The 20440-nt window shown below is 42.2% G+C and overlaps 1 protein-coding gene across 1 annotated transcript in view; it reads right to left on the bottom strand.

The window, feature by feature from the left end:
- The window catches only part of ERLEC1 (endoplasmic reticulum lectin 1), a 52719-nt gene that overhangs the window by 13411 nt on the left and 18868 nt on the right, over positions 1-20440 (bottom strand). Inside the window, exons 4-9 of the mRNA XM_089676466.1 lie at positions 19667-19744; positions 19385-19442; positions 18516-18556; positions 15668-15891; positions 8079-8208; positions 5138-5296 (exon numbers count right to left, since the gene is read on the bottom strand). Of these exons, the coding sequence (XP_089532592.1) occupies positions 5138-5296; positions 8079-8208; positions 15668-15891; positions 18516-18556; positions 19385-19442; positions 19667-19744 (690 nt within the window). The remainder of the gene's footprint in view (positions 1-5137; positions 5297-8078; positions 8209-15667; positions 15892-18515; positions 18557-19384; positions 19443-19666; positions 19745-20440) is intronic.

The raw sequence follows: 20440 nt of genomic DNA, 5'->3' as shown, positions 1-20440 counted from the left end.
AAACACACACAAACAGAGACACCTGTACACACACAGACAGGTACACACACGTACAGAGACACGTATACACACACAGGCACATACAGACACGTATACACACAGATACATGTACATACACAGAAATACACACTCACAGACACACGTACATGTACACAGACATGTACGTACACAGACATGTACGTACACACACACAGGTACACAGACATGTACGTACACACACACAGGTACACAGACATGTACGTACACACACGTACACAGACATGTACGTACGCACACACACGTACACAGACATGTACGTACGCACACACACGTACACAGACATGTACGTACACACACACACGTACACAGACATGTACGTACGCACACACGTACACAGACATGTACGTACGCACACATGTACGTACACACACACACGTACACAGACATGTACGTACGCACACACACACGTACACAGACATGTACGTACACACACACACACGTACACAGACATGTACGTACACACACACACACGTACACAGACATGTACGTACGCACACACACGTACACAGACATGTACGTACGCACACACACGTACACAGACATGTACGTACGCACACACACACACGTACACAGACATGTACGTACGCACACACACACACGTACACAGACATGTACGTACGCACACACACACACGTACACAGACATGTACGTACGCACACACACACACGTACACAGACATGTACGTACGCACACACAGACATGTACGTACGCACACACACACACGTACACAGACATGTACGTACGCACACACACACACGTACACAGACATGTACGTACGCACACACACACACGTACACAGACATGTACGTACGCACACACACACACGTACACAGACATGTACGTACGCACACACACACACGTACACAGACATGTACGTACGCACACACACACACGTACACAGACATGTACGTACGCACACACACACACACGTACACAGACATGTACGTACGCACACACACACACACGTACACAGACATGTACGTACGCACACACACACACACGTACACAGACATGTACGTACGCACACACACACACACGTACACAGACATGTACGTACGCACACACACACACACGTACACAGACATGTACGTACGCACACACACACACGTACACAGACATGTACGTACGCACACACACACACACACGTACACAGACATGTACGTACACACACACACACACGCGTACACAGACATGTACGTACACACACGTACACAGACATGTACGTACACACACGTACACAGACATGTACGTACACACACACACACACACACGCGTACACAGACATGTACGTACACACGCGTACACAGACATGTACGTACACACACGTACACAGACATGTACGTACACACGCGTACACAGACATGTACGTACACACACACACACGTACGTACACAGACATGTACGTACACACACACACGTACGTACACACACACGCACACACACACGTACGTACACACACACACACACGTACGTACACACACACACACACACGTACGTACACACACACGTACGTACACACACACGTACGTACACACACACGTACGTACACACACACACGTACGTACACACACACACGTACGTACACACACACGTACGTACACAGACACGTACGTACACAGACACGTACGTACACAGACACGTACGTACACAGACACGTACGTACACAGACACGTACGTACACAGACACGTACGTACACAGACACGTACGTACACAGACACGTACGTACACAGACACGTACGTACACAGACACGTACGTACACAGACACGTACGTACACAGACACGTACGTACACAGACACGTACGTACACAGACACGTACGTACACACACACGTACGTACACACACACGTACGTACACAGACACGTACGTACACAGACACGTACGTACACACACGTACACAGACATGTACGTACACACACGTACACAGACATGTACGTACACAGACGTACGTACACACACGTACACAGACATGTACGTACACACACACACGTACACACACGTACACAGACATGTACGTACACACACACACACACGTACACAGACATGTACGTACACACACACACACACACACACACACGTACACAGACATGTACGTACACATACACACACACACACACGTACACAGACATGTACGTACACACACACATACATGTACACAGACATGTACGTACACACACACATACATGTACACAGACATGTACGTACACACACACATACATGTACACAGACATGTACGTACACACACACATACATGTACACAGACATGTACGTACACACACACATACATGTACACAGACATGTACGTACACACACACATACATGTACACAGACATGTACGTACACACACACATACATGTACACAGACATGTACGTACACACACACATACATGTACACAGACATGTACGTACACACACACATACATGTACACAGACATGTACGTACACACACACATACATGTACACAGACATGTACGTACACACACACATACATGTACACAGACATGTACGTACACACACACATACATGTACACAGACATGTACGTACACACACACATACATGTACACAGACATGTACGTACACACACACATACATGTACACAGACATGTACGTACACACACACATACATGTACACAGACATGTACGTACACACACACACATACATGTACACAGACATGTACGTACACACACACACATACATGTACACAGACATGTACGTACACACACACATACATACACACAGACATATGTACAGATACACACACAGACACATGTACATGCATACACAGATACACACACATACACACGTAGTTAAATGCTCTCTCCTCTCCCCTGAAGCCACCACTGGCTGACAGAGGATCATGTGACCAGAGTGAGCTGAAATTAGGCAGGCAGGCGCACACACACACCTATAAAAAGTTGCAGTACTTCGTTGTTCACTCACAGATCCGGGTACTGCACTCTAGGGGGAGGCAGAGAGGACAGCACACACTCCTTCCTTTGCTTTCACTGCGCTCAGCTATTGAGCAGTCTGACGGCTCCCAGTGCCAATGACTGATCCGGCCTGAGCTCCGAGCCTGCTCAGCAAGACGGCCCTGGGGGACACACTCACCCCCACCATAATTTCGACTCGCCATTGGCGAGCAGGCGAGTGGAAATTTCAAGGCCTGCTTTAAACTAAGAGTTTATCTGGGTTTTAAAGTATAATTCCAGCCAATACATAGACTGGAAAGAGGGAGGAAGGTTTAGAACCTCTGCCAGGTTTTATTTCTGTCTGTAATCAAACCATATTGTCCTGGGGGGTCATTGTCAATGAGACACAAAGTATGGGAGAATTCCACATTTTCTAGCATTCAACAGAAGAGTAGAGAGGATATCTTAATTTTGTGGCAATGGTCCAGAGATATGTTTTCCCCCTCATTTTAGGTGGATTATATTTTCAATGGTGTGTCAGGTACAGGAAACACAGAGAACTCTATCTGATGCTGACAAAGGCAGCACTAAAAACCCTGCAGTGCTTCTAAACCTTCCCTATGCTATCCAAAACTAAAATAAAAAAGTTTTGACTGGAGTTAAACATTAAAGTGTATGCCTGGGTAGTATATATCAGCAACATGTGCCTCTTTAAAAGAAGCTGCAGGTACAGAAAAACATCTGAAGAAGGTAGATATGAATCCCGTTGAAGAATAATGGCTCATCACAGGTTCTATGGCGAAACCCCTGGGTTGGTGGTCTTTGACAAAGCACTTTTCAACATTATACAGGATTTATATATTATTATTATTATACAGGATTTATATATTATTATTATTATACAGGATTTATAGATTATTATTATTATACAGGATTTATATATTATTATTATTATTATACAGGATTTATAGATTATTATACAGGATTTATATATTATTATTATACAGGATTTATATAGCGCCAACAGTTTGCTCAGCGCTTTACAATATAACGGGAGACAATACAGCAACAATACAGCTCAATACAAGAGGGATAGGAGGGCCCTGATCCTTGGAGCTTACAATCCAAAAGACGATACAAATCAAAGGTGAACTCAGATGCAATCTAACAAGAAAAGTTGCTTAAGCTCAGCGAGCCAGAAAAGCGCTCAGCTCTTAACATATCGTTGTAAGCTGACAACAGTTCCTCTGCTGCACCAAACGTTCAAGCAGTGTTGTCCTGAAGAGTTGTCCTTTGCTAAAGTACAGAATACATCTCCCTCTCCATAACACAAGAGGGAGGGGTCCTGTAGTCCAGATGGGAAGAACAGGCCTAGGCTGATGACGGTGCTCATGATTTCAGTGCAGCAGAGGCACTGGGGGTTATTTACTAAAACCAGAGTGCAAAATCTGGTGCAGCTCTGCATAGAAAACAGCTTCCAGGTTTTATTGTCAAAGCTTAAAGTGTTAAGAAAGGAAGGATTTTTTTTTCTATTAAGATAACAAACATGGTATACTCACCTGCTCTGTACAGTGACATTGCACAGAGCGGCCCCAATCCTTCTCTTCACAAGCGATTCTGGCTCCTCCTTTTTGTGTGCCCTCATAACAAGCCGTTTCCTATGGGGACAAACACTGCATCCCAACCTGTGTGGCCATGAAGCCGCGCTCCATAGACACAGCTGGACTTAGCCCCACCCACCACTTCCTCTTCACCACACTTGATTGAAAGCAGCAAGAGCCAATGGCTCCTTTGGAAGGGGGAGCACAGGGAACTTAAAAACGTTTTAATGGAAGCAATGCATTAAGATAAAAAACATTTTTAGGTTTAGTATCACTTTAATTGAACAAGCTGAAGTTAGAAGCTGATTGGCTACCAGATTCTGAGTGCACAAGTTTTAGTAAATCTCCCCCATTGTGTTAGCTTAACATGAAATTAGGGGCTCACTGACAGCTTTCTGACAGATCAATGGGTATTTTTCTGCTCCTGTAGCAATTTTAAAAAATAAAACAAAACAAGGGAAAAAGGAGTTTACCGAATATTTTCTCTTTTTTTTTTGCTGAGACATACACTTTACTAGCTTTCAAAACATTCAGGAGACAGCCTGGCACAGTACAGATACAGGACAGTCCAAAATGACTTCCTTACCCCATGAAAGCAGTACGATCCGCTAAGAAACTCTTTGATCAGCTGCTCATCAGTCAGCTTGGAGATGTGTGTGGTTCCCACAGTCACATGCTGTTGAGATCCCACAGTGACCGGCTTGTGAATGGTGGAGAACTTGTCCTTCATAGATGGTTTCTCTTCCTGTAATTACATGTACAGAACATACAATGACAAACATACTCTGAGGACTTTATCATCTCCCGCAGTAGATCTAACACATGAAAAATTGTTCCGGTCTCTGGTGGGGTTAGATCTAAATATTTTTTGGGAGGTGGGGTTGGGTATTTGTCTTTAAGAGTTCACGCAAAGCTTGTGATCGTACAATATACATTAGGGGCCAATCAGTACATTGTTTAGTCATGTGATCATGCCAATAATTAAAGTGTTAATAAAACCATGACTCTGCATTCACTATATCTGGTCTCCCCGGGCCCTGCATCCACTATAGCTGGTCTCCCCGGGCCCTGCATCCACTATAGCTGGTCTCCCCGGGCCCTGCATCCACTATAGCTGGTCTCCCCGGACTCTGCATCCACTATAGCTGGTCTCCCCGGGCCCTGCATCCACTATAGCTGGTCTCCCCGGGCCCTGCATCCACTATAGCTGGTCTCCCCGGGCCCTGCATCCACTATAGCTGGTCTCCCCGGGCCCTGCATCCACTATAGCTGGTCTCCCCGGGCCCTGCATCCACTATAGCTGGTCTCCCCGGACCCTGCATCCACTATAGCTGGTCTCCCCGGACCCTGCATCCACTATATCTGGTCTCCCCGGACCCTGCATCCACTATAGCTGGTATCCCCGGACCCTGCATTCACTATATCTGGTCTCCCCCGACCCTGCATCCACTATAGCTGGTCTCCCCGGACCCTGCATTCACTATATCTGGTCTCCCCCGACCCTGCATCCACTATATCTGGTCTCCCCGGACCCTGCATCCACTATAGCTGGTCTCCCCGGACCCTGCATCCACTATAGCTGGTCTCCCCGGACCCTGCATCCACTATACCTGGTCTCCCTGGACCCTGCATCCACTATATCTGGTCTCCCCGGACCCTGCATCCACTATATCTGGTCTCCCCGGACCCTGCATCCACTATATCTGGTCTCCCACAGTACACAGAACATTGAAATGCAATTATTTTAGAAAATATAAACTGCTAAATACCTTTTCTCATCAGCAGTATGTATTAGTCTTGTGATTTCTGTCAGTGTCCAGCTTGTAGGAGGAGTTTTAATTCTCCTCTGACTGTCCTATGAGGCTGCATAACCCCTAACCCTCTGTCTGGACAGTGCTGATTGGCCCTGTGCTGATCACATGCACCCTCCCAAAGAAAAAAAAACCTCTCTAGCAATACACATTAAAATGAGCATGTGCAGAGTGACTCCTAGAGCGCTGTACTATCAGCAGATGGATTGGGGACAGTAGAAGGGGCGGATCAGACAAGACAGGATCAAAACACAATGCAGAGGATTAACCCCTTAGCTTGCAAAGTATAAAAAGCATGCTTTACTGCATATACAGACGGATTTCACTGTTGCGGGTTTAGTAACACTTAAAAGATGTCCAGCTGTGTCATATTGGATGATAAATACTAAGGGCCTAGTTACACTTGTCTGTTCTTGTGAGCTGCATTAACACACATTTTGTAACATCCTCCATGAGCTTCCAAACTGCTCTTTTTCCCCCTTCACTTCCATTCAGAAAGAGCAGTGCACATTAGGTGTGGTCCTGTGCTCTATTGTACAATACACATCCCATAGTCTATCTCAGGAGCCAGCAAGAGAGGGTGGCTATGTTCCTACATACAGTGTGACCATGTTGAACACTGCCACCCTCTAACAGGAAAAAAAAAAAAAAAAAGAACAAAATATAAATTTTGAGAGCAACAGAAGGGACTTTTTAAAGTTAAAAGAACATACTTAAGTAGAATTTTTTAGTTTGCAAAGCTTAATGTCACTTTAAAGTGGTTCTAAAGGCAGAAGTCTTTCACCTTCATGCATAGAATGGGTGCAGCTCTCCCCTCAGCCCCCCTTCTACTTACCTGAGCCCCATCACGATCCAGTGCTGTGCATGAGAGTGACGACTCTCCTGTGTCTCTCTTCCCTCACTGGCTTCATACAACTAGAGTGCCTTGAAAAAGCAATCATACCCCTTTAAATTTTCCACATTTTGTCATGTTACAACCAAAAACGTCAATGTATTTCATTGGGATTTGATGTGATGGTCACAAAGTGGCACATAATTGTAAAGTGGAAGGAAAATGAGAAATGGTTTTCAAAATTCTTTACAGATAAATATGTGAAAAGTGTGGCGTGCATTTGTATTCAGCCCCCCGGAGTCCACAAGATTTTAGTTACGGGTATCAGTTAAGGGGGCTGAATACAAATGTACGCCACACTTTTCAGATATTTGCAAAACATTTTGAAACCCATTTATCTATTTCCTTCCACTTCACAATTATGTGCCACTTTGTGTTGGTCTATCGCATCAAATCCCAATAAAATACATTTACATTTTTGCTTGTAACATGACAATACATGGGGTATGAATACTTTTTCAAGACACTGTATTGGCTCCTGCTGCTGTCAATCACAACCAGGAGAAAGTGGAGGCCGTGGCTGAGTCACGCTCTGTGTGTGAATGGACAAATGTCCATTCACAGGAGCACAGCTACCATAGCAAGAGGCTTGCTATTGGGAGAACTCAGCAGGGGGGAGGAGCCAGGACTGCCAGAAGGGGGACCCAAAAAGAAGAGGATCGGAGCTGCTATCAGCAAAACCATTGCACAGTACAGGGAAGTATAACATGTTTGTTATTTTAAATGACAACTTTTGGAATCATTTTAAGGTAACGCTTGCATTAGCATGCATGTACTACACCACACTGCAGCACAAACAAGCGTTTCAGCCCTCAAACAAATACCTCTTTGTTGGGTTTAATTGGTGCCTTTAGTGTTTCTTGTTGCTGTTCAAGCTTTTCCAGACTCTGAGGCCTTAGAGGTGACCCCGGCAATGACTGGCAAAAAATATCATTTATAGGGGAGGTTTTAAACCTGTGTGAGAGAGGAAAGGGTTAATATAAGCATTGGCAACAAGACAAAGTCATACATATGTAGGGGGGGGGGGGGGGGGAGAATGTGGGGTTGTTTGTCATTTCAGCTTACTTTGCCAATTGCATTTATTTTTAAGATTACAATTTGTATCTGATGCATACAATCTTTGTTTTACAATAAAAAAAAAAATATTTCTGACACAACAAAACATTTCTACAGCTTGCTTTGTATCTTCATTTGTCTAATAAAAATCTAGTACGGAATGATCACTACTGTGACGGCTCCCCGAGTTCTGCAGACAATGGGCTTCCTTCAGTAATGTCATCAAAATGGCAAAGCCATACATGAAAAGCAGACGAGAGCGCCATCTGCTGGCCCTAAAGCAGAATGTAGTCATACGATTATTAAGTCTTCTTGCATGGCGACCACTCCCTGTTATCTCACATATAGATTCTTATTATTATTATAGCCAAATTTACCACCCTAACTCCTCCCACAGTTTTTACACTACATAGACAGTAATATATACCGAAACGTGCGGATTGTTCCCGATTGGTGTGCTATTACTTTGTGGAACGTTTCGCCGAATGGTTCTCGAAATATCACCGTTTTTGTGGTGAAATTGGTCCCATAGGAATGAATGGCGGAATGTTCAAAACTAGAATGTGAGCTGAAAAAATCAGGATATAATTTCTAAATTGCCATCACTCCCACATTTTCAAGCCCACCTACACAAATCTTATATCACGTTCAGCTATCCCTGCTGTCACTAAAAATGTCTACGGCTAAGCCATAGTCCTGATAGTTTTCACAATATGACCATTTGTTTGCAACTCACGCCGACCATTGACATTCATTGAAAATGTACTCTAGACACCTGAAATTTGAAGGGCAATTTCTAAACTGCGACTGTGCCTTCATTTAAAATATTTCAGAGGCATACTATGCATCAAAATGTAGGTCTGGGTCTTGTGATTCTCACAATATAAAGCTCTTTACTGTAGGATGTATAGTTTTAAAACACTACAACCGTTTGGAGAGGCAACCGCCAGTGAAGTGAGCAAGTTGGAGCAGTTTGTTTATAACCATGCCTCTCCCCTTGCTGTAGAGTGAGTTTCCATAGGAACCCAGGTGTGTGAACAGCCAGCAGAGTGACAAAAGCTACTCCACCCACTGCAGTTATAGACTACTGGTGCAGGCAAGAACACGTCACACAATTTCCCCAGAAATTGTAGATTTCCTAGTTATTATTATTATACAGAATTTACGGTATATAGTGCCAACAGTTTGCGCAGAGCTTTACAATATAACGGGAGACAAAAATACAGCAACAATACAAGAGGGATAGGATGGCCCTGATCCTTGGAGCTTACAATCTAGGATTATGCAATATTTCATATTTATCAGACTTAGGGCTCATGTACATGCGGCGTTTGGAAAACTCTTCTGAACGATGTAAACGGACTGCTGGAAAACGTAGGTTACAAAAAGTCAGTTTAGCCGCGTTAGCATACCGCATTTATGTTTAGAAGCATTTTAAAAAGATAACCTCAGGAGACCTTCCCAAATGCCCAGAATGCACTAAAGAATAGTAAACAAAATTACTATTTCAGACATTTTGAGAGAAATAGAGAGAGCAGAAGCAGAGAGAGCAGTATGTGTGGAAATGACCTGTCTTTTCTGGTTGTGTTCACTATGGATCCCATCATGAGCATAATGCGGCACGTTCTACCATTGTTTCCTTCACGCAAAACCTGGAACTGACTGCGCTGGTGTGCCGGGTCCATTTGAATACATGGAAAACACTTTTCATGCATTTCTGATGATGGAAAAAGGCTCTGGACAGCATCTGGAAATAGAAGAGTTAAAAAAACGCTTCTAAACGCAAACGCTTATAAACGCGGTTACAAGCATTTGAAACGCTGGTAAAATCTACTCCTGAACGCAAGTTTGGTGTGTTAAAAAAAAAACGACTGTAAACTCAACTGCCTGCAAACAACATAGTGTACATGGGCATATAGGAATCATTAGGGAGAAATAAACTACTGAAAAAAATGCTGAACAACTCCTGAACGTCAGTTTAGGAGCTGGAGTGTACATGAACCCTTAGTGCTCATGCACACTGGGAGTTTTAAACACGCTGGTAGAGATACCTGTAAATGTACCATTTTGGGGGATTTAGCATTTTTTTTTTTTACAAGAAAAAAACATTTATCACAAAAAATGCTCAAAAAAATGCTCAAGAATGACGGTTTGCCATGTTTTTACCACATTTACCAGCATTAGAGCATTTTTACAGCAAAAAATAAACTCATCTTGAAACCCACTAGTTCTGTTTTTTTTTTTCCAGCCACAAAATGATGATTAAAGCCTACATGTGTATGGACACATAGGATAGCACAGTGGGGAGTTTACTGGCTGTAGAAAAAAACGCCAGGAGCCAAAAACAGTCGCTGTAAAAACGTCCCGTGTGCATGAGGCCTCAAAGTGGAATGACAGGCTTGCTTTCATTCACCTTCCTGCAACTATATACATCTATACAGGGGCGGACTGACAACTCATGGAGCCCCCAGGCAATAAGAGATCATGGGGCCCCTGTGTACTCACCCACACCCAAAAAAGCCTATGAAAAAGCCAATGAAAGGTACCAGGGGTATCTCATGGGGCCCCCTACTGACCCCAGGCCCTCGGGCAGTGCCGGAGTGCTCGAACGGTCAGTCCGCCCCTGCATCTATAACAGCATTAGGGTTATAATTGTAAAAAGATGGTTTTCTCTACTGTTTTTGCTTTAAAATTGCTCCTGCCATGTGATTGCACAGCCTATCATTTTATTTATGCAGGGTGGCTGTTGGGAATCTGCTGGCAACTAGTAACATCATTAATGTCCTGGCTGTACTGAGACGTGGTGGGGCCAATCGCAGCAGTTTTGTAATGATTACACAGACAACGGTTTAAGGAAGTGCCTGTGAGCAGTCACTGTTGTCAGTAAAGCTCAAAAGATTGTTGATTGTCTGTTGATTCCAATCTAGACAATCAGCAAATTAACCCCTTGCCCTCCAGAAGATTTACCCCTCTTCCTGACCATGTAATTTTTTGCTGTTCGGCACTGCGCTATTTCAACTGGTAATTGCGCGGTTGTGCAATGCTGTACCCAAACAAAATTTACGTCTTTTTTTCCACACAAATAGAGCTTTCTTTTGGTGGTATTTGATCACCTCTACGGTTTTTACCTTCTGTGCTATAAACAAAAAACCAACATTTTTGAAAAAAAAAAGTTATTTTTCACTTTTGGTTAGAAAAAATATCCAATAAACTCAAAGCTAGTCATAAATTTAGGCCAAAATGTATTCTGCTACATGGCTTTGGTAAAAAAAAAAAAAAAAAAAAAAAAAAAAAAAATTTCAATACATGTATATTAATTGGTTTGTGTGAAAGTTATAGCGCCTACAAACTATGATATATATATATATATATATATATATAAATTTACGTAGCTTTTACTTTCTGAGTGCACTTTTCTTGAGTTGCTCAAATGCCAGGGCAGTACAAACCCCTCAACTGACCCCTTTTTTGGAAACCCCAAGGATTTTGCAGAGACATGTTGAGTCCATGGAACATTTTATTTTTTGACACAAATTTTTTGAAAACAATTTTTTTTTACACAAAGTTGGCACTTTAATGATATAATGCTCATGCATGTCATGGGTATATGTGGAATAACACCCCAAAATACATTCTCCTACTTCTCCCGAGTATGGGGATACCACATGTGAGAGACTTTTTGGCAGCCTAGCTACATACAGGCCCCCAAAAAATCCAATGACCACCTCCAGGCTTTCAAAGGGCATATTTCCTCATATCACTTCCCCACTACCTATCACAGTTTCGGAGGCTCTAAAATGCCAGGACAGTACAAACACCCCCCCCCCCCTCCACACACACACACAAATAAAGTAGACACCCCAAGGAGTTTGATAAGAGGCATAGCAAGTATTTTACAGATATCATAAAAGAAAAAAAGAAAAGAAAATATACATTTTTGTTTTCTTTCTTCAGTTTACCAAAACCATGTGGCAACAAATGAGATCTGCAAAATACTCACCATGCCTCTTAGCAAATACCTTGGAGGGTCTACTTTTCAAAAAGTGTTCACATGAAAAAACAGTTTTTTTTTTGCTAGAAAATTACTTTGAACCCCCAAACATTATATATTTATTTTAAGCAGAGGCCCTAAAGAATAAAATGGTGGGTGTTGAAATATTTTATGTCAAACAGTATTTGAGCAGCGATTTTTCAAACCCAAATCTTTTGGGATAAAAAAAAAAACACTTATTTTTTAGAATTTTAATGCACAAAAACACAATATATTGCCCAATTGCGCACCTATGTGTTAGTACAGCCAGAGCGACGCACGGGTACTGTAGCTGCCACCTGGCCACAGTACATTGCGGGCGGGAAGCGGTTAAGATAATGCATAATATAAATGTTTTGGTTGCTACACATACCAAGGGCAGATTTTAATTTTTAACTGGAATAATCCACTTTAACCCCCTTGGATCAGCAATCACAGTATGGAGCATCGGTCTGCTTTTCCAGTATAGGGTATTTTAACCCTCACTACAGCAAATACTACAATTAAAAAAAAAATGCACACATTTATTACTGCTAGTGCAGTCTGATGGCAGTACAGTAATATATAAAGCTTCAATCAGGCTTTAACCCAATTGTCACCCAATGATACAGCATAATAATTAAAGTAAAATTCCAGCCGAAACTTAAACTTAACTAGTCCTAAAAAAGTTCCCTTCCCCCTACAAACTCCTAATGCAGGCCAAGTTGTGTAAAAAAAAAAAAAAAAGAAGGATCCAGTAGCTGCAGGGGAGAGGAGGGAGTGCCGATGATGGCTGGAACATGGGAGCCTATGGGGTGACATCACTGCTCCTAGCTGTTGTCGGTGCTCTCTCCTCTCCCCTGTAGCCAGCTGCTGGCTGACATATGGGATCACGTCTGTCCTGCCAATAGGTGAATATTTACATCTTTTTCACATGGGTTAGCCAGCATAGGTACTAGGAGGGAAGAGTGAACATTTTTATAACAATTTATGTTTAGGCTGGAATTCTTAAACTGTCAGGCCTTGTTCACACCATACGTGCAGATGAGACATCAGGGTGGATAAAAATCAATGATTTTAAAAAAAAAAAAAAAAAAATTGGATTTTTTTGATTTAAATCGGATTTTTTAAAATAAAATGCTGTTTGAGGAAAATATATTACCATCCAAAGGTGAAATCATGAAATAAAGATTAGTTTTTTCATTATGTAGAATAAGGCTGTATATGTTTAATGTTTTTGGTAAATAAATTCCATGAATCCATTCACAATGTCATGCTCTTCCAGAGGTTTTTGTAAGATTATTGGGCAGTTTCTCTGCCTACAAGATATTATCACAGATGATTGGTTTACCTTTGCAGTTCTCAAAACTGAATTTGACTCAGCGGAGATCACATGCCTCTTCTTCACAGCAAAAATGTTATAACATGAACAGAGTTAAGAAAAAGACCTTCATCCTAACTTCTACAAACCTATGAATACAGAATCAACCCCTTCAGTGCTAAGTTTCAAGAAGTTACGTGAATAGAATAGAAACAATATTTTTCTGATTGTTTGGAGTGGGATAGATCTGCACAAGAAGAAAGTGAAACTAAGTGTGAGGAGGAGGGGCTGACAGTCTAAGTTTCTTAAAATATATATATTTTGTTTAGCCAAATTAGTTAACAAACATGGATGTTTAAGCAAATCACATATGCTGGAATGTTATTGTTTCAGTTGAATAAATCTATTTAAATTGTTATTATTAAGGTAATGATTATTTTTCTCCTTCCTAAGTACAGCAGAAAAGTTGTCCAAATATGAATGATTAACCTATTAAACTGGGGATAAAAAACTAATATGAAAAGTTGTTATTCTAAAAATCTTCATCTACTTGTATATTAAAGTTATACCAGCAAGAATGAGTCTATGTAGAAAACTAGGATTTAAATCAAGCCTTACTGACTAGTGATTTAAATCAGTTTGATTTAAATCAAATCCACCCAGTGAGACACCATGTAGATTTCACTTGCAGAGACACAAGTTTACATCAGTTTTCATGCACCTTTCAGTGAGTTTTATACACAATGCAGATTCCTACGCAGAACAAAAAACCTGTACGTGATAGTAGTGCTGTGGTGTGAACAGGGCACATAGAGAACTATTATTTTTTTGTGCCCTTGCAGAACGTGTACAGAAAAACGGACATCTCTGCACCATGGTGTGAAAGAGGCCTTAGACTACAGAATTTCTATATACTCTGAAAGGCTGCTTGATTACCACAAATATAGTATGCTATGTCATGAATTATTTGATTATGAATTATTCCATACAGGATATATGAACACCACAGCTTGTCTGAACCAATCAATTGGTTAGTTTCCAGAGACATCACTTTGGCACAGGGTAACTCATCTTAATAAAACTTTTAACCTCCCTAGCGGTCCGATTATGTTCATATTTCTGTGCTCAAAGCGGTACATTTTTTGCATGGAAATATGTATTTTTTTTATTGTAGGCCTGTAATATTTAGGAATAACTCACTGAAATCTGTCCGAACAAGAGTCTAGTAAACATGCCGGGTATGATAAAACTTGAAACACGAAATCATAAATTATATTATAACAAATAATCATAATAAATAATATATTAATAATAATAAATTTAATTCAATAATATAATCAAACCAAAAACACTGAAATTTGAAATATAGCGCCAAGTTCACACATCACTGAGCAAAGTCGCAGAATCGTTTTCAGTGTCTGATGATGAATTTCCCCCACGAATCATTATCACTCAATTCTGCAAGTGGTTCTGATTTACTATCGCTGTTCTCTAGCCGGTCTAAAACCGCTTTTGACCTAAAGGGACGCTTTTTGGACGCCATGGACATTTCTCAGTTTTCAGGCAGAAAGAACGATAAAAATGCAGGCAGGGCGCCGGACAAAGCACTCGGGACAAAATGTATGTGAAATGGTTTGATACAGGAATGTTATACTATGTGATTTTAGTGTATTTAGTGAATGTCAGTTTTTAAAATGTTCAAATTTCCTGCCGGTTCCGACCCCCGTACGTCCCGACGTTCGCAGGGACCGGAACCCGGATGCTGGCATCGGCCGGAGGACAAGGCCAGGGACGCTGCAGGGGACACATCGTGGGAGCGCAGGACAAGGTAAGTGCTGCAGGGAATCCCTGAGCAACGCTGCAGGGTATTCCCGAGTGTAGCTCGGGGTTACCGCTTGTGGTACTGAAACTTTACCCCGAGCTACACTCGGGAATACCGCCAGGGGTGTTAATACGGTTACATGAATGTGGACAGGTAGTCTTCAAAATACACAATGTAACACAAAATAATCCCATAGTGACCTCACCTGTACTTTGGATGACTGCACAGTAGTGGTGTCAGAATTATAACTTCATATTCACATGTGATTACTTCTGCCACAGACAAGATCTCGTGCTTGGCGTCAGGGTGGCATATATACATGACTGTACTGCTTCGTGGCAAGTTCTGTATTAAGCTGCACGGTGTCCCGTCCCCCATGTCCACCGGAAAGTACGGAGTCATCTGTCCTTCAATATTTTTGGTGGGGATCTGAAAATGAATGAATTTTGAATGAATGAATGAATTTTGCTAACAAAAAAAGACCGAAAATTTTGAAAAAAAAACAAAACCCCCCCCCCCCCCCAAAAAAAAAACCACGTTTTTCTTTGTTTCTGTATAAAAGTTTGCAAATAAATAATTGTTCTTCATAAATTTAGGCCAAGATGTATTCTGCTACATGTCTTTGGTGAAAATAACCCAAATTAGGATGTATTATTTAGTTTGTAGGAAAGTTATAGAGTTCACAAACTATGGTATAGATCTGAATATTGATCAATCCTGAAGTACTGACAGCCTCTAATTTCTTGAGGTCCAAGAATGTCAGAACAGTACAGATATCCCCCAAATAACCCCTTTTTGCAGAGTAGACAGTCCGACGTACTTCAGAAAAGGCATAACGAGTTTTTGAAGTTGTATTTTTTTGGTCATAATTTTTCGGAAAATGAAAAAATAAAAATAATTATTTTCACGATTTTTTTTTTTTACATACTGTCACCAGTGCAGTACAGTGTCATCATATAACTGGCATGGCGGTGATCAGGGACACTGACTGGTGACAGTGTGAAAAAAAAAAAATATATATATTATTTTTTTATATTATTATTTTACATTTTTTATTACATTTTTTTTCTTTTTTTTTAAGATTTTTTTTCATATTTCACTATGTCCAAAGTAGTACAATGTTACCATAGTAACATTGTACTACTTTGGGGAAGTGATCAGTATTTTTTTTTTTTTTACACAATTTGCTAATAGCAAAGAATTACTTTGCTATAAGCAAGCATTTACCTGAATGACATCGATTCATTCAGGGTTTGTTTTTCTTTTTGTGCTTAGCTGTGATTTGTCCACAGCTAATCACATGACATGTGCATATGACCTGCTGTGACCATTCACACCTAGACACTAGTATACAATGGATGGCATGAATGAAGCCATCCATTGTATACAACTGTCATGTGACCTGCTGTGATTGGTCACAGCAGGTCACATGGTACCGGCAACGGGGCCGATACTCAGATCTGTCATCGGCCGTGTCCGAGGTACACGGCCGGTGACAGATCGTGCCGCTGCACGGCTCTTCAAGCGCGTGAACTGTGCATGTGTGGGAGTACACCAAATTGCGGCCTCCCGGAAAGCTAGTGCATTTTTCCGGACGCCATAAGGCTATTGGCTGGGCGTCAAATGGTTAAAGCCTTTAGTGCAGTTCTACTTCTATACAGAAGTAGGGAAAAACAGCAGCCAGTGGACAGAGCTGTGGATATCATCAGAGGCCAGCCGCCTGAACCCAAAAGAGGCACCAGGCTTCTGATGATGGAGGACCAAAAAGACTAAGGGACCCCAGCTGCTGCAGCTGATTGCAGCAGGAAAATGCTGGATCCGCTGAGCAGGCGAGTCTCTGAATCCAGGACAACACTGCACAACAGTTAAGTGGAGAAAAAACCCCCAAAAAATAAAATCAAAGGGGCGACTGAAGCTCCTCTTTAAGCAGGCCAAGATTTGTATTATGTGACTATGGGGCAAGATGTATATTTTTGACCCCATTATAGATATGACTGGGGACTATCACACACTGGCATGAGGAAACGCCTGGAGAAGAAACAACTGTATTTAGGTAGGTTATCCCCCTCTTGTAAATGACACTACAGCAATATGAATAACGTTTTGCAATGATGACAATAGGAGACACTACACTGGGAATCCACTGGTAATCAGATACCATGCCTAGCTGGGTGTGAAACTATAGCATCTTCTACTTCCAGTAGATTACAAAGCGAACTACACAATATATGGCACAACAACAAAATGCCAATACCGGACAAATCCTCATATCCAGTAAATTAAAGTGGTTGTGAAGGCAGAAGGTTTTTCACCTTATTACATTCTATGCAGTAATGTATGAAAAAAACCTTCTGCATGCAGTTCTCTCTGCAGCCCCCCCGCCCCCCAATACTGACCTGAGCATGATCTCAGTCCAGCGATGTGCATGAAAGCGGAGGCTCTCTTGCTCCTCATTGGTTTAGAGACCGCAGCAGGAGCCACTGGCTCTTGCTGCTGTCAATCAGCACCAGTGATAAGGGAGTGGGGCTCAGGAGTGAACCTGCATGAGTACCTAATAGCAAGCAGATTGTAATGGGGGCACTTGGCAGGGGGGTGGAGCAAGGAGCACCGGAGGGGGACCCGAAAAGAGGAGGATTGGGGCTGCTCCATGCAAAGCCAATGCACAGAGCAGATAAGTATAACATGTTTGTTATTTTAATAAAAAAAAAAGCTCATGAAATATTTCATTGAATTTACATTTATATTTGTCATTATGATCAGTGAAAACATACAGATTGGCCATGGTTCCCCTCACAATTCATCCTAACTTATTAGGGCAGCACAGTTGCTAAATGACTAGCACTTCCGCCTGGCAGTACTAGGGTCGTTGGTTCAAATCCCAGCCACGGCACCACCTGCCTGGAGTTTGCATGTTCTCCCTGTGCCTACGTGGGTTTCCTCTGCTTTTCTTTATTTATAATGAAACTCAATAAAATCATCTTAACAATGCAAGCAATCACCATGCATTGTAAAATATAACCATCGTTTTATACCTAGATATTTATTTTACTCACTTTACTGCTCTCTGCCTTCTCTCCTTCAGGCCGTCGGTCCCCTGCAGGACATAGTAATCAAACATTATTAGCCAGACAACATTCTCAATTGAATATATAGAACGCTAAACAAAAGTAAACGGTGGTTGGGAGTGCTAGAAGCCATTTAATGGTTAGTGGGGTTGCTTGCAAACATAAATGCATAAAAAAATAACACCGTTTATGTACTAAATATGGGCAGCACAGTGGCTAAATGGTTAGCACTTCCACCTGGCAGTACTAGGGTCGTTGGTTCGAATCCCAACCACAGCACCACCTGCCTGGAGTTTGCATGTTCTCCCTGTGCCTGTGTGGGTTTCCTCCGGGTACTCTGGTTTCCTCTCACACTCCAAAGACATGCTGATAGGTTAATTGGCTCCTGTCTACATTGTACCTAGTATGTGTATGTATGAATGTGAGTTAGGGACCTTAGATTGTACGCCCCTTGAGGGTTAGGGACTGATGTAAATGTACAATATATATGCAAAGTGCTGCGTAAATTGACGGCGCTATATAAGTACCTGAAATAAATAAATATGGGGTTCAGTGATAAAAGTTGAGGAGAGATAAAGAATGCTTTAAACCCTCAAAAGATATAGAGTTAAATTCTATTAATGGGAAATTGTACCACAAACTCCCAGCTTTGCAGCTTCCATAGGGGGAAGAGAAAGGGGCAGATGAGAGAGCACAAGTCCTCTTTGTTTAGTGGGAGTGGATCGGGACACAGTCGACTTTGGGGAGCCTTCCAGGAAAATACAAAGCCGATGGGGAATTCAACCCACTGGTACCCACCTAAGCCTGCAAAGTTCTGAAGTTGGCTTTCAGAGGTCAAAGTAATCAAAATGCCAAACCTGCTTCAGGTGAGCTCTTCTTCACCATGTTTCCCAGGTAATACTCTTGAATACTCGTCTGTTTTTAAGAAAACAAAAAAGACTTTTGCAGCGTATGTTTCTTTGAAAATTCTTTAAAGCTGGCCATACATTACACAATTTTTCTATTCAATTTCCTTTAGAGCTACCTTCAGCTATGGAGTGCAAGGACCTGCCTGACTGCATACAAATGGAAAGTGTAAAATGGTAGAATGTATGGCCAGCCTAGGTGAAGTCGTGTCATTAGAGATTATATTCACATACCTGTCCTGCTTCTTTCTCCTCATGGTATTGCCGTATGTGCTTTCCATGGCACACCTCATAGGTCCAGTATGACTCGATCTACAATGGTACAAATTTGGATATTGGTAATGGAACCATCTGGTCATAAAATTCTCTAGCTTTAGATTCATCTCACAAATCAACAGGCAACTGCAAAGTTTTAATACATTTTTTTGCTGTAAAGCCCTTAGCATCGGTTCACACTGAATCTGACTTGAAGTCGCACGATTTCAAAGCTGCATAGCAGTGCGACTTGGCTGACATCTGTGCGACTTCATGCACAGATGTCTATGCGTCGCACCTGAAATTGCCAAGAATAGAAAATAGTTCAGGAACCTTTTTCCAATCAGTGCTGTACCCAGGGGCGTATTTACCACAAGGCATTTGCCTAGGGTGGCACTTTTCAGGGGGGCAGCGCCGCCCCCCCAAAAGAAAGGATGGAAGAAGGGACACACGCAGCATGGGGACCAGGTGGGATCTGAAAGAGGCTGCGGGCTGCTTGATGGTGTATACAGTGCCTGACTCTTGATCCCGGGGATGTCCAGAACTGTGAAGGTGAAAGTCTTCTGTCTTGCCGGGGTGGGGTTGCCAATGTATGAGATGTGGTGGTAGTGGAAGGTTCTCTCGGGCAGGGGCCGGGGTGTTGTTGGTCAATGTCAGGGTCTCTTTGTGGGGAAGGGGGATGTTGGTCGGTGTCAGGGTCTCTTCGGGAAGGGGGGGGGGGGGGGGAGAGCCAATTTTTTTGTTGCCTAGGGC

The sequence above is a fragment of the Staurois parvus genome, unplaced genomic scaffold (genome assembly GCF_062004578.1).
Source record: "Staurois parvus isolate SC_StPar_1 unplaced genomic scaffold, SC_StPar_1.0 ptg000169l, whole genome shotgun sequence".
Classification (NCBI taxonomy): Eukaryota; Metazoa; Chordata; class Amphibia; order Anura; family Ranidae; genus Staurois; species Staurois parvus.
Note: the sequence above shows the minus strand (reverse complement) of the source record. Positions and strands in the feature narration are given on the sequence as shown.